We start from the raw sequence: 13,672 nt of genomic DNA, 5'->3' as shown, positions 1-13,672 counted from the left end.
GGTGGGGTGGTTGTGGCGATGGTGGCAGGTGGTGATGGTGACGGTTGATGGATGTGAAGGTGAAGATGTTGCCATGGTGGTGGTGTACGATCGATCGATCTCGAGAGAGAGAGAGAGAGAGAGGGGAGGGGGAGTGAGATATATATAGAGAGAGATAGGTGGGGGTAGGTTTTATTAAAAAACACTTTTTTCTTTTTATAAAGTAAATAGAAATATTAATGATAGAAAAAAAAAGAAACAGGTAAAATGACCAAAATATCTCTGAGTTAACTGTCATTTTTGGACAAAGTTAGGAGGTTGGACGAAAATAACAAAAGAAATGTAAACGTTAGGGACACGGATGAGAAAGAAAACTATTATTACTGAACTGACAGATATAATCAACTGTAAGGATTAAAATGACAATTTACTCTTTACTATAACTAATTAACCTTTTATACATCTATTTTTTTGCCTCATTATCTAACTAAATTTCAACTTAAAAAACAAACAGACGAACCTTTGTCAATACCCATTATAAGAAATTAATTCATAGTTTATAAATCAAATAGTCATTTGTGTTTCAAGTGACTCAAGTTCAATTCCTACCCCTAGCATTTAGTTTCTGCGGCACCTGGTGATGATGGGAGACTAGACGAGTAGGCGGCGATCGCTAGTTCGATCCTTGAACTGAGCGGGTTTTACCTCACCGCACTGTCGTGCCTTCGGGCGAGTGTTCACGGGCTTCGGCCCTAGGTGAGGGTTTTCCCCGGTTCGGAAGACGAGTGTATCCCGATGTGATGAATTTCGCCAGTAGTCCATTTAGAGGATTCGTTGGCCGTTCAAAAAAAAAATAACCGGTACCGCAATTCGTTTGTATAATTTTTGATCGATCAACTAGTCATAATCGGTACCACTACACCAAGTGTTGATAACGCAACAAATTGGAATGATACTGACCGAAATCCTGCTCACAACAAATTGGAACGATACCGATCGAAATCCTGCTAATTAGTATCCTAGTGGTTAATAAAAAACACACCCTCCATGATGATTTATTGAGTTACTAGATTTCAAGAAACCAAACATTATCTTCTATACTTTTATTTACGAAGATATAGTAGAGAGCTTAAACAATTTGCTATTCATGTTATTCAAACTTCTAAACAATCTCTATTTAGCAACATTACATGTTAGTGATATCGTAAACTATTCATGTAATTAATTTTTTACTATAAAGAACAACCAAAATTAATTTTTTTATTTAAAGAAACAAATATTAATGGACCCGGTCCTGAATACAAAAACAATATGATTTCTTGTTCGATGTAAAAAGGTTGTGGAACAAAGGAGAAGGTGCAAGAAGTTCTTAATTACGTATGCACCTACGTAGCCACCGGAGTCATTTCTCCTTTTTAATTATTTCAACAATTAAATCTTTTCATCTTTATAAATGTAAAAAGTTTAATAACACTCAGATAAAACTATATGTAAATTTAGAACCTTTTCTATTTATTTAACATTATAAATATAAAGAGCCAGCTAGAAACTGAGAACAAATACAAACACATAAAAGAAGACAAACGAAGCAAAACAAGACAACGTTACATCACGTCTATCATATTAAAAACTACCCATTTTTCCCAAGCTGGATCGTTAACTTCGATCGATTCGATATCCATACGAAAGCATCTTCCTTAAACCACAGATTTAACATTATTAAATCGTAACCATCATAATCATCATAATCATAAAAAAATAATATAATCATCCCTTTATTTAAATTTAAATAATGAAAAAAAAAATCAAAAATATGTTGACCACTACATCTACCAACCCCTTGTCACCTTGTAATCAATATACACCCATCCTCTTCACATTTCAAAGTTGTCAATTCCATCTTAACGTACAACCCTTATGCGTATCGTACAAGTATTTACATGCATAACACCTCATGTAATTGATTACACCGTCAAAAACCAACCACTCATGCATTTGTATATATATACACCTCACCACCGATCATCTCAACTCAAACCACACCCAAACCAAAACCATAGATTAACAGCCACTGATTGAAAAAAAATGGCGAATGAGGTGAAATTGCACGGAGTTACAGGGAGTCCGTTCGTCTGCAGGGTGAAAATTGCTCTGAATCTGAAGGGTATTAAGTATGAATTTGTTGCGGAAGATTTGAGCAACAAGAGTGCTGATTTACTTAAATATAATCCTGTTTATAAAAAGGTACCGGTGTTCGTACACAACGGGAATCCGATATCGGAGTCTCTTGTGATCGTGGAGTATATCGATGAAGTGTGGAAAGGAGTTCCGATTTTGCCTCAGGATGCTTACGAGAAGGCTCAGGCTCGATTTTGGGCCAAAGTTATTGATGATAAGGTAATGAATAATATTTTCGTTGTTATTAAATTAGTTTTTGAGTACTTGTGTTTTAGTGATTTTAACCATTTGAGTTAAAAATCAAAATGTTTAATGACCCGAGTCCTTAGACACTTTTTTTATAACCATTTGAGTTCTTTTGAGTCTAATTTTTTTTAATAAAATTGGATTTAAACCGTTATAAAATAAACAAAATTGGACTCAAAACGTTATAAAATAAATGACTAAGGACTCAGGGCGTTAAACTTTTTGATTTTGAACTCAAGCGGTTAAAACTACTAAAACACCCACACATGAACTCAAAAAACTCAAAAAGTAATTTACTTATATTCTGTTATGCTATTGGTTTTTTATGATTATTCAAGGGTTCATGATGATATACAAAATCAGACTGGGAACAGGACATGGAACCGGTTGGGTTTTAAGTCTGTTTGACCGTTCTCTATTTTAAATTGTCGGTTACTGGTTGGACTGGTGGAATATACCTTCTTGTTGAACCGGATTTTTTTTTACTTTTTTCTAAATACTTTTTCCTTTGAAAAATCTTATTAATTAAGGACCCACGACAGGGCTTGAAGGCTACTAACGAGTGTATATGATTAGGATGACGAAATGATACCAGGTATCGGTATTGAATTTATCGAATCGTACTGATTTGGTACCGGCTTTTGACATTTTCAGTAACGGCCTGGTACGGTTTTTAACCTCAAATACTAGTACCGTACCGGTACCGAACCATACCCGTATTGGGTATATTCGGCAACGGTACCGTTACCCACTTTTGAGGATTTTCGGTAACGGTACGGGTTAGTACCGAGCTCATCCTTATCTATATAAGGTGTAGTCCCTCGAGTGGTGCGGGTTTTATTCCTGTGTGGACATTGGTGTAAAATTTTGGAGAGGATTTAGTATGTGTGTGAGTTTGCCTGATTAAAAAATAATATTAATTTAGGACTCAAGAATTCATATTTTTTCCTATTTAAGTCGTATTATTTTGTTAAATTTACATATCACTAAGTGTATGTGGTTTTATTTTTTATATTATATATGATCGATTTTTAAACCGGTTCGACCTGACCAATAAACCGGTAACGTGACCAGTTCTTTGTTGGGCCTGGTTCTTGAAAAAATTGCTAATGTCATTTCATTTGATTTTCTTTTACAATTTAATTATAACTAATTTTACATGATGTGGTATGTTCTTCAGTGCATTCCCGCATTATTCAAGGCTATTGTGAGCCATGGAGAGAAGCAAGCTGTTGCAGAAGCTCATGAGACACTACAATTTCTGGAAAATGAATTGAAAGTGAAAGGCAGTAAGTATTTTGGAGGTGAGAACATCAACCTGGTTGATATTTCTGCAACTTTCATAGCCCTTTGGGTAGGTGCAGCTGAAGAAGCATTAGGATTAGAGCTGTTGCCCAGAGATAAGTTTCCGAAAATAAAAGAATGGTGTGATAACTATCTTAAGTGTCAAGCTGTCAAGGATGGATTACCTCCAAGGGAACTTCCAGTTGGTTTCTTCAAGTCAAGGTTTGGTAAGGCGTAATGTGGTTGTAATATGAAGTTTAGTTGAACATCCATCGATGTGATAATAAGCAGCATTGTAGATGCTGGTGTGTCTTGTACTATGTTTATGATTTTGTTTGAAGCTAATAAAATATCTTGATCTGTTTTAAAAATAGTTCTTTACACATGTTTTCGGATTAGGAGGTGTCTATGCTATAATTCGTTGGTGGTACATGAAACTTAATTAATGGTTTTTTTTTTTTTTTTTTGGTTGGGGGGGGGGGGTGGGGGGGGGGGGGGAATTGATGATGGTACATGAAAGTTGTTGAATTTTTTGAAACGCACCTATTATTACTTACTAGGTTAGAACCTCGTGTATTACACGAGTTAAATAAATGTAATTTTTTATACTAAATAATAAAATAGTATATCTTTAAAATCTCATTTATTACACTTGTTGAATAAAAGTAATTTTATATACATTAAGTAATAAAAACATTATATCTTTAGGAACCCTATGTATTACACGGATTAGATAAACGTAATTTTGTACACTAAATATAAAAGTTATATCTTCAAAAAACCATGTATTGTACGGGTTGAATACTTAACTAAATCGAATTTCATATACCAAATTATAAAAAAGTTATATCTTTTAAAACTCTGTGTATTATACGGGTTGAATGAATGTAATTTTTATAGTAAATAATTAAAATTTTATATCCCTAAAAAAACCATGTGTATTACACGGCTTGAATAAATCTAATATTATATATCAAATAATAAAATATTATATCTTTAAAAATCTCGTTTATTACACGTCGAATTCAAAGTAGGCTAAGATTTAATATTAGTTTATGTAAGATAAGTATGAAAAGATTATTTTATAAAAAATGACATGTTACATGATTATTTGTGTATGTTCCACTAACAAAAAAAGCAATTCTTGATCCATGTATATCTTGCCAAGAATTTATTAATAGAACTAAACTAATAATCATCTTACTTATCTACAATTACATGAATTATAAATTATATTCTATCACTTAGCGAGATATACATCTACAAGTATTAAAGCTATATTAATATGAATAATTTAAGATATATATACTTAGCGAGACATTTACATCTACAAATATTGAAGCTATATTAATATGAATTATATTAAATTAAAATTAAATTAAATAATAATTATTCATAAGAGATTAAACTAAATAATATTTAATAGGTTGCTTATCTATATTTAATTAAAAGAGATTAAACTAAATAATAATTATCCATAAGATACATTGCCTAATATGATGACAAGTGTCTCAAAATTGGTTTGTCTTGTTATATAGTATTGATTTGCATTCTCAATCAGAACTTAAACATTTAAATTGGTGGCTGATAATATTTGTAATTAAAATTACGGTTCTTACACATAAAGAAAACCCAAATAGAGATAATATTTTTCTAAGCTAGTAGAATAAAATATACACTTTGAAGGACGATATTAGGAGCGGCCGGGACCCCTCCTTGCGCGAATGAAGTTCAGACCATTCAACGATTAGCCACATACTAAACACAAATGCCAAACAACCAAGCAAGCAAAAGCTTGAATGAACTCCTGAATGCCCACAAATTCTGCTAGGTCTGTTTCTTTGGTTTGTGGTTTCATTGGATAGTAGACATAACAGTTGTAATTTTGGTATTCTATTTATACATACTAGTTTAGCATGGTGAATCCTTGTTAATCTAATTAGTTAATTGGGTTATCGTTTTTCAAGTTACAATAAAAAAACACTTATGTAGAATCCTTGTGAACACGTCCTCCGTGATAATTTATGGGTCTAAGATTAAAAGCCCTAATTTTATAAAACTAAGAACCCTAGTTTCTTACCAATTTCAATTGGTATAGATAATGACCTCTATCATAAAAATTGATAGAGGAGTTTTGTAGAGCTCGGAAAAACAATGAAGTTAGGGTTTTGAATCACCTGAATTGATGTTTGTTTTTTTTTTTTTTTTGAACGACCAACAAATCAATTCTGAGCACTCTCGAGGCACCCACTGTACAAACGGAGTACTCCGAGAGTAACCCGAGTCGTCACCCACCAATTCCGGGGAAAACCTGGTAACTCACCCGCCCGTAGGCACGATGGTAAATTACCAGTAAAACCCGTTTGGTTCAAGGATCAAACCCAAGTTTCTCTGGGTCTCCTATCACTGCCTACCAGTGCCTCACTCTATTTTTGCACCAAATGGGAATTGAATTTGAGTCTTCAAAAAAGAACTCAAGTATTCCCACCTGAATTGATGTTTGTATGAGGAATAAATTGACACTTGAAGTTTGGTGCCCCGGAACTTGTTCTTGAAGAAATTCACGCGATTCTTGGATTGTGATTGTAGGCTTTGAGTGTTGGTGAGTAAAAGTGGTGATTACATAATGGGTTAAATGACTTGTAGTTCATGAATTTGTTGAAATTCGATTCGGGTTCCCCGAGACTTTTAGTGGTGATTACATAACGGGTCAAAATGACTTTTAATGTGCTAAATTAGATGATGTTAACGCCCCATTCAATAACAACCATCCATTTTTCATAGCAACGACTTGTTTGAGTCCCTTATGGAGGTTATGCGACATGATTCAGATATAAACCCAATAAGGTTTTTGGAGGTTTGGGATCACGTTTCAGCTTATGTACGCGAAGGAGATGAAGTGAGTTCAACTTCAGTTTGTATTTAAATCTATAACGCACCCAGATACTTCACTAATCAAGCGTTGCTCAGCTGCCTGTAGCCCTTGTTGTTCTTCCCAGACGTCCGGATTCGAATCTCGCGCCCCTTTCTATATATTCTTTTTTTTTGTTTCCTCTTTCATTAAACAAAGTTAAAAGAGTAAAATGCATGGATAGTCCCTATGGTTTGTCAAAATAACACCTTTAGTTCCCAACTTTTGAAAAATTACACTCATGCTCTCTGTGGTTTGCTCGGTTGTTACTCGGATAGTCCCTAGAGTGGATGGAGGTTAGTTTTCTCTGTAAGTGAAAGTAAACTGACTAAAATGCCCTTATCATTCGTCACTTCCAATTGAAGCATATGGGTCCCACTTTTTACCCACCCCACCACCCCCTCCCTTTTCTTTATCTCCTCTCTCATTCACCAAAATTCCACCACCACCATAAAACCTCCAGCACCACCACCACCATCACCAAATCTAACACCACTGTCAACCACCATGCACCACCTCCAACCTCCAAACACCACTGTCAGCCACCACGCACCACCTCCTTAAATAACCACTGAAACCACCACCCTCCACCATCACCAGATTTGTACCCAATTCACCCTCCAACAACAGATGCGACAATAGTCGGAATAGGGGCATGGGTTTCCGATTCAGTTTGCAGATCTGACCGGAAGATGGTCGTATGGTCAGAATGCTTCCCCAATGGCGGTAACGGCACCAGAGGAGGAGGAATCGCCAGGAAATTGTTTGGTGAAATGCAATATATGTGTTCTTAAAATTGTATTTTGTTTTTCAAAGGCATTACATGATGAAGTTTCTGTTGATTCTGACTAAGAAACATAGAGAGGCTTAGGGTGGAGGAACACGACATCGTTTAGGGTCCCGATGAAGTCTCTGTTGATTCCGACCAAGAGACATCTCTGGTGACTCAATCTAGGGTTCTGACCAAGAGACGTAGATTCCAATGGGCAAACAGGTTCTCGACACCTTACGATTGTTTAGTGAAGCAGAGGTGGCGAGATTTTCTCAATTGTTTTTAACTTTGTGTTCGCCAATCCAATTGAATTGATTATGATGTATTACGGATTTTATGTCACGTTAGATGTTATGATCCATATGCTTCAATTGGGGGTCGTGAATGATAAGGGCATTTTAGTCACTTTACTTCCACTTAACAGAGAAAACTAACTTCCATCCACTCTAGGGACTATCTGAGTAACAACCGAGCAAACCACAGGGAGCATGAATGTAATTTTCAAAAGTTGGGGACTAAAGGTGTTATTTTGACAAACCACAGGGACTATCCGTGCATTTTACTCCTTTTTAAATTATGGGTCTTCTTTACTAGGGGTGTTTAAGGCTTTCGTCCACGAAAGATTAATTGAATCATAAAAAATTTGGAACGTGAAGTGCAATTATATCCATTTTTTGGGGGGATTCAAATTACTATTATCAATTAGAAGAATTTATGGTTGGCTTAGTTGGACTACAACATTGAAGTATCCAGGCTCTGTTAAAAAAATCAAGTGGTAATATATCTATTTTATATTAGGCAAATTGGATTTAAATAATCCCAACTCACTGTTATTGGCTAATAATAATCCCAACTCATTTAATCATCAATAATAATCCGAACTATTCACTTTTTTTGTAAAATACTCCCAGTTAAAAAAAACACTAACTAGGTTAAAAAATTGCTGATGTGGCATGCCACATCACCTGCCACATCAGCTGCCACGTCATCAAAAATGCCACGTAGACTGCCACATCGACTGCCACGTCATCACAATATGCCACGTAGACTGCCACATTAGCTGCCACGTCATCAAAATATGCCACGTGGCAAGCCACATCAGCAATTTTTTAACCTAGTTAGTGTTTTTTTAACTGAGAGTATTTTACAAACAAAAGTGAATAGTTCGGATTATTATTGGTGATTAAATGAGTTGGGATTATTATTGGCCAATAACAGTGAGTTGGGATTATTTAAATCCAATTTGCCTTTATATTATTAAGGATTCCTATTTGTAAAGAAATCTTTTTTTTTTTGTAAGTAGAAGTTTTTTCAAACTCTAAAGGGATAATAAAAAGAAGTGGTAATGAGAGCATTTGTACTATATGTGCAAATCAAAATCGGGCGGATCTTTACCTGGAGTAGAACATAAACCTAAAAAGATTAAAGAGGCCCATTTAAGAACAAGAAAATGACATGGATTGGATCTCCATGAAACAATCCATCAATGAGAAGTAAATTGGATAAGTTAAATGAATTCTTTTTTTTTTTTTGATATTATATGTTATAAGGAAAGGAAGACAAAAAGGAAAGGAAGACAAACTCATATTTAGTATATTTAGTGAAAAATCAAAGAAAATCCTATTATTATAAGTTAGAAGGAACTTGCTATGAAAAAAAGAAAAAATATTGGAATCTACACATTGATTCTTTTTTTTTTTTTGAACCGTATGCGTCAAAAGGCGCCTGTACGGTTCCGAAGGGATACAATTTGACCCTAATCAACCGACTTTATCGAGAAATATTACTTTTTTTAGGTCAAGAGGTTGATAGTGAGATCCCAAATCAACTGATTGGTCTTATGATATATCTCAGTATCGAGGATGATGCCCAAGATCTGTATTTGTTTATAAACTCTCCCGGCGGATGGGTAATACCGGTAGTGGCTCTTTATGATACTATGCAATTTGTGCAACCAGATGTACATACAATATGCATGGGATCAGCCGCTTCAACGGGATCTTTTATCCTGGTCGGAGGAGAAATTACCAAACATCTAGCATTCCCTCACGCTTGGCACCAATGAAGCTTTTATTTGAGAGAAAAAAGAAGACTATGCCTTCGCCATATGAAATATGATTATTAAGTAATAATAACATGGCACTTTGAATTTGATATAAAAAATTTTGTTTTCAAAACATTAGATTATGTATCGAGAGAGTAATATGATAAAAAAGGTATTTCCTATTTTATTCTTGGAAGTCCAGTTCAGCGTCACAAACTTTTTTTTCACACCAGAGTTCTCTTAACAATATTTATAGAGTGAAAAAAAAATCTTTTTTCCTTAGTTTATTTGATCAAATAAAAAAGCCACTTTGGGATTGCTGAATGACAGACAAAAAAATATAATCAATATACAAAGCAATGGAGCCATCATAGTATTTTTGAATTCCGCTGAAAGGAAGGGTGGTAAGGTGATCATTTACCGATCGGGGTCTGATCGATCCTATTTTTTTCTTTATTTTATGGAAGGTAAGGGTCAATTTTATTGTAGAGTCGTATGCAATGCATAATGCCCGTACGGTTGTTCGATTCTATCTTTTTTTCTTCTTATTCTTTTATGTTTCTTTGTATCTTCCCCTCATATCATGAAAAATAGAGAATCCTTTTATTATCTTATATTATTAGGGTAATGATCCATCAACCTGTTGGTTCTTTTTCTGAAGTAGCAACGGGAGTATTCATCCCGGAAGTGGGAGAACTGCTGAAACTACGTGAAACCCTGACAAGGGTTTATGTACAAAGAACGGGCAAACCCGTATGGGTTGTATTTAAAGACATGGAAAGAGATGTTTTTCTGTCAACAACAGAGGTCCAAGCTTATGGAATTGTTGATCTTGTAGCGGTTGAATGACAATAGCCTAGATTTCACGTCAATTCTGAAATTCACCGTGCCGAGTTTAATATTAATATTCTATGACTTTTTATTATTATTCTATATTCTATTGAATAAAAGTAGTTCATAATCATCCGGTTAGGATCGATCTAAACCAGCCCATTATGTATATGATTCAACATGCCAACGATTAAACAACTTATTAGAAATACAAGACAACCAATTAGAAATGTCACAAAATCCCCCGCGCTTCGGGGATGCCCTCAGCGTCGAGGAACATGTACTAGGGTATATGTGCGACTCGTTCAGATCATGAACTAGAACAAAGGAAAGAGAACAATGTTCGAATATCAATGATCAAATAGGATAGACCGGAAAAACGAACTACATTTCCTATCTAAAAATCAATGATATCCCTTTTATTGTGTATGAAATTTATGGTTTCTGTTGGTGTAAATCCACTCACCTCAATTCAAGATGAGAAGCAATTCTACATTGGTAGCAAATGGTTATCGATTAAGCGGAAGAAATCTTAGTTAAAATAAACCCCTCTTGCAAGAACGGACTAACAGGGTCAGCTACCCAGCCAATATTCATAATTAAATACCGTTACTGTATATGTAGAGCTCGTTTTGAAAGACCTATTACTGGATAATTCATGGGTAGAGCCGAAGAATGTGAACTATACAAGTTAGCAATAACATTGATTAAATGAAGTAAAGGCTCCAGTGTATAGAGAATACCTCACCGTTTAAGAAGTAATCATAGAAACGATAGAATCCACTATTTCTTTATCATTACTTTTCTTTTTTAATACCTAGTATAGTATAATTTCGTATTTCGAGGTGAAATGCCTCGAAAAAACAGAAAAATTGTGTTTATGGTTTGGTTTTTATTTTTTTTATGATTCAATTAATCTTCCACTTACAAAATTTTAAAAATAAGAAATAAAAAATTAAAAATTAATAAAAAAGTAAAAGACAAAAAAATTGAAAAAATTGAAAAATTGAAAAGTGTGATAAAAACTAAAGAGAAAAGAGATAAACTGAATTCTCATATTTCATTCTATTCAACATTACAATATATAGATAAACAAAACTATAAACCCTAAAGCCCATAAGCAATGGGTTGGGCCTAAAATGTCTGGTTTATAACACTCCCCCTCAGACATTTAGAATTATACACAGTTTAACGACATACTTCAGGATGATGTTAAATAGGTACTTCAGGACCTGAATAAATAAACTGATACTACTGGATCAGCTATGCTTCCTCATTAAAAACCTTACTAAGAAAACCCAGTGGGACAAAACTTAGTTAAGGGAAAAAGAGTACAGCGTGTATAATTCTCCCCCTGAATTCAACAAACATCTTTCAATCTACGAAGACCGATCTTGTGTGATAACTGCTCAAAACTGCTTCTAGGTAAAGATTTTGTGAACAGGTCTGCTAGATTTTCACTTGACTTGATCTGACGAACATCGATTTCCCCTTCTTTCTACAAGTCATATGTTGAGAAGAACTTTGGTGAGATGTGCTTTGTTCGATCACCCTTGATGTAACCTTCTCTGATCTGAGCTATGCAAGCAGCATTGTCTTCATAAATAATTGTCGGCTCCTTCTTGATCTGTTCTAATCCGCATGCTTCTTGTATGTGATTAATCATTGATCTCAACCACACGCATTCTCGACCAGCATCATATAGTGCTATCAATTCAGCATGATTTGATGATGTTGTTGTAAGTGTTTGCTTAGTTGACTTCCAAGAAATTGTTGTGCCACCGTATGTGAATACATAACCTGTCTGAGCTTTTGCTTTGTGGAGATCTGATAGATATCCGACATCCGCATACCCAACAAGTTGGGACTTTTGATCTTTTTGATAGAAAAAACCTAAGTCTTGTGTCCCGCAAATATACCGAAATATATGTTTTACACCATTCCAGTGTCTACATGTTGGATTCGAACTGTATCTCGATAGTACATGTACTGCAAATGCAATGTCAGGTCTTGTGTTATTTACGAGATACATTAGGGCACCGATCGCGCTTAAGTACAGTACTTCTGGACCAAGTACTTCTTCGCCTTCTTCTTGAGGGCGATAAGGATCCTTGTGTGGATCTAGCGGTCGGACAACCATAGGTACAATAAACGGATGTGCTTTATCCATATTGAAACGTATTAACATCTTCTGGATGTGGTTTGATTGATTGACAAATGTGCCATTGCACAGATACTCAAATTGTAGTCTGATACATAATTTCGTCAAACCAAGATCTTTCATTTCAAATTCCTTCTTTAACAACTGAGCAGCTTTCTCTATCTCTTCAGGAGATCCGATGATGTTGATATCATCAACATAGACTGCTATGATAGTGAAATTTGAGAGTGGTCTTTTTATAAAAACACATGGACTGATTACATCAGACTTGTATCCTTATTTTTCGAGATATTCACTAAGTCGATTGTACCACATACGACCAGATTGTTTGAGACCATATAAAGATCTCTGGAGTTTTATAGAACACATATCTCGAGGTGTTGTTTTTAATGCTTCAGGCAATTTTAATCCTTTAGGGATTTTCATGTAGATGTCATTTTCAAGTGTCCCGTATAAGTATGCGGTGACGAGATCCATTAGTCTCATATGAAGTCCTTCAGAGATTGTGATGCCGATTAGGAACCTAAGGGTTATCGCATCCACTACAAGGGAATACGTTTCCTCATAATCAACTCCTGGGATTTGGGAAAACCCTTGTGCTACAAGTCGAGCCTTATATCGTACAATCTCATTCTTTTCATTTCTTTTTATTGCAAACACCCATTTATAACCTACTGGTTTGACGTCTATGGGCGTTCGGACTACAGCCGAAAACATGTCGCTTTTCGAGCGAATTCAATTCGGCGTTTATGGCTTCTTGCCATCTTGGCCAATCATTTCTGTGCATGCACTCTTATAAAGTTTTAGGTATGTAATCATTTTCATTGATTACATCCGTTGCTATAGCATATGCGAATATATCATCAACACGTGTTTTATTCCGGTTCCACATTGTACTATCTTGTACATAATTAATAGAGATCTCATTTTCGTTTGGTACCGGTGTTTCTTTTGAAATTTCATTTTCCTCTGGATTCATAATTGTCTCTTCTAGGACATTTACCTCTACCGGGGTTTCACTTATAATCTTTTGTGAGTTTTCACCAACTGCGTTACTTTGCTCTTTTCGTTTACGTGGGTTTTTGTCTTTGGAACCGATTGGTTTCCCACGCTTTCGTTGTATAGTAATCGCTTCTGGGATTACTTCAATTCGAGTTGGTGCATTTGATGCTGGTACATGTGACTTTGTCACTCTGTTCGTGTCTGTGAATACATCTGGTAATTCATTCGCTATTATTTGCAAATGTATGATCTTTTGGACTTCAT

General features: G+C 35.1%; 1 protein-coding gene across 1 annotated transcript; it reads left to right on the top strand.

Annotated features, from left to right (window-relative positions):
* Positions 1-1,969: 1,969 nt before the first annotated feature.
* Positions 1,970-4,060, top strand: LOC110865394 (probable glutathione S-transferase). Its single transcript, XM_022114641.2, has 2 exons — positions 1,970-2,376; positions 3,584-4,060. Exons 1-2 carry the CDS (start codon positions 2,065-2,067, stop codon positions 3,923-3,925), a joined length of 654 nt encoding a protein of 217 aa, XP_021970333.1. The 5' UTR covers positions 1,970-2,064; the 3' UTR covers positions 3,926-4,060.
* Positions 4,061-13,672: the final 9,612 nt, after the last annotated feature.

This window comes from Helianthus annuus, chromosome 6 (genome assembly GCF_002127325.2).
Source record: "Helianthus annuus cultivar XRQ/B chromosome 6, HanXRQr2.0-SUNRISE, whole genome shotgun sequence".
Classification (NCBI taxonomy): Eukaryota; Viridiplantae; Streptophyta; class Magnoliopsida; order Asterales; family Asteraceae; genus Helianthus; species Helianthus annuus.
The sequence above is the reverse complement of the archived record's forward strand: the minus strand, read 5'-3'. Positions and strand labels throughout refer to the sequence as shown.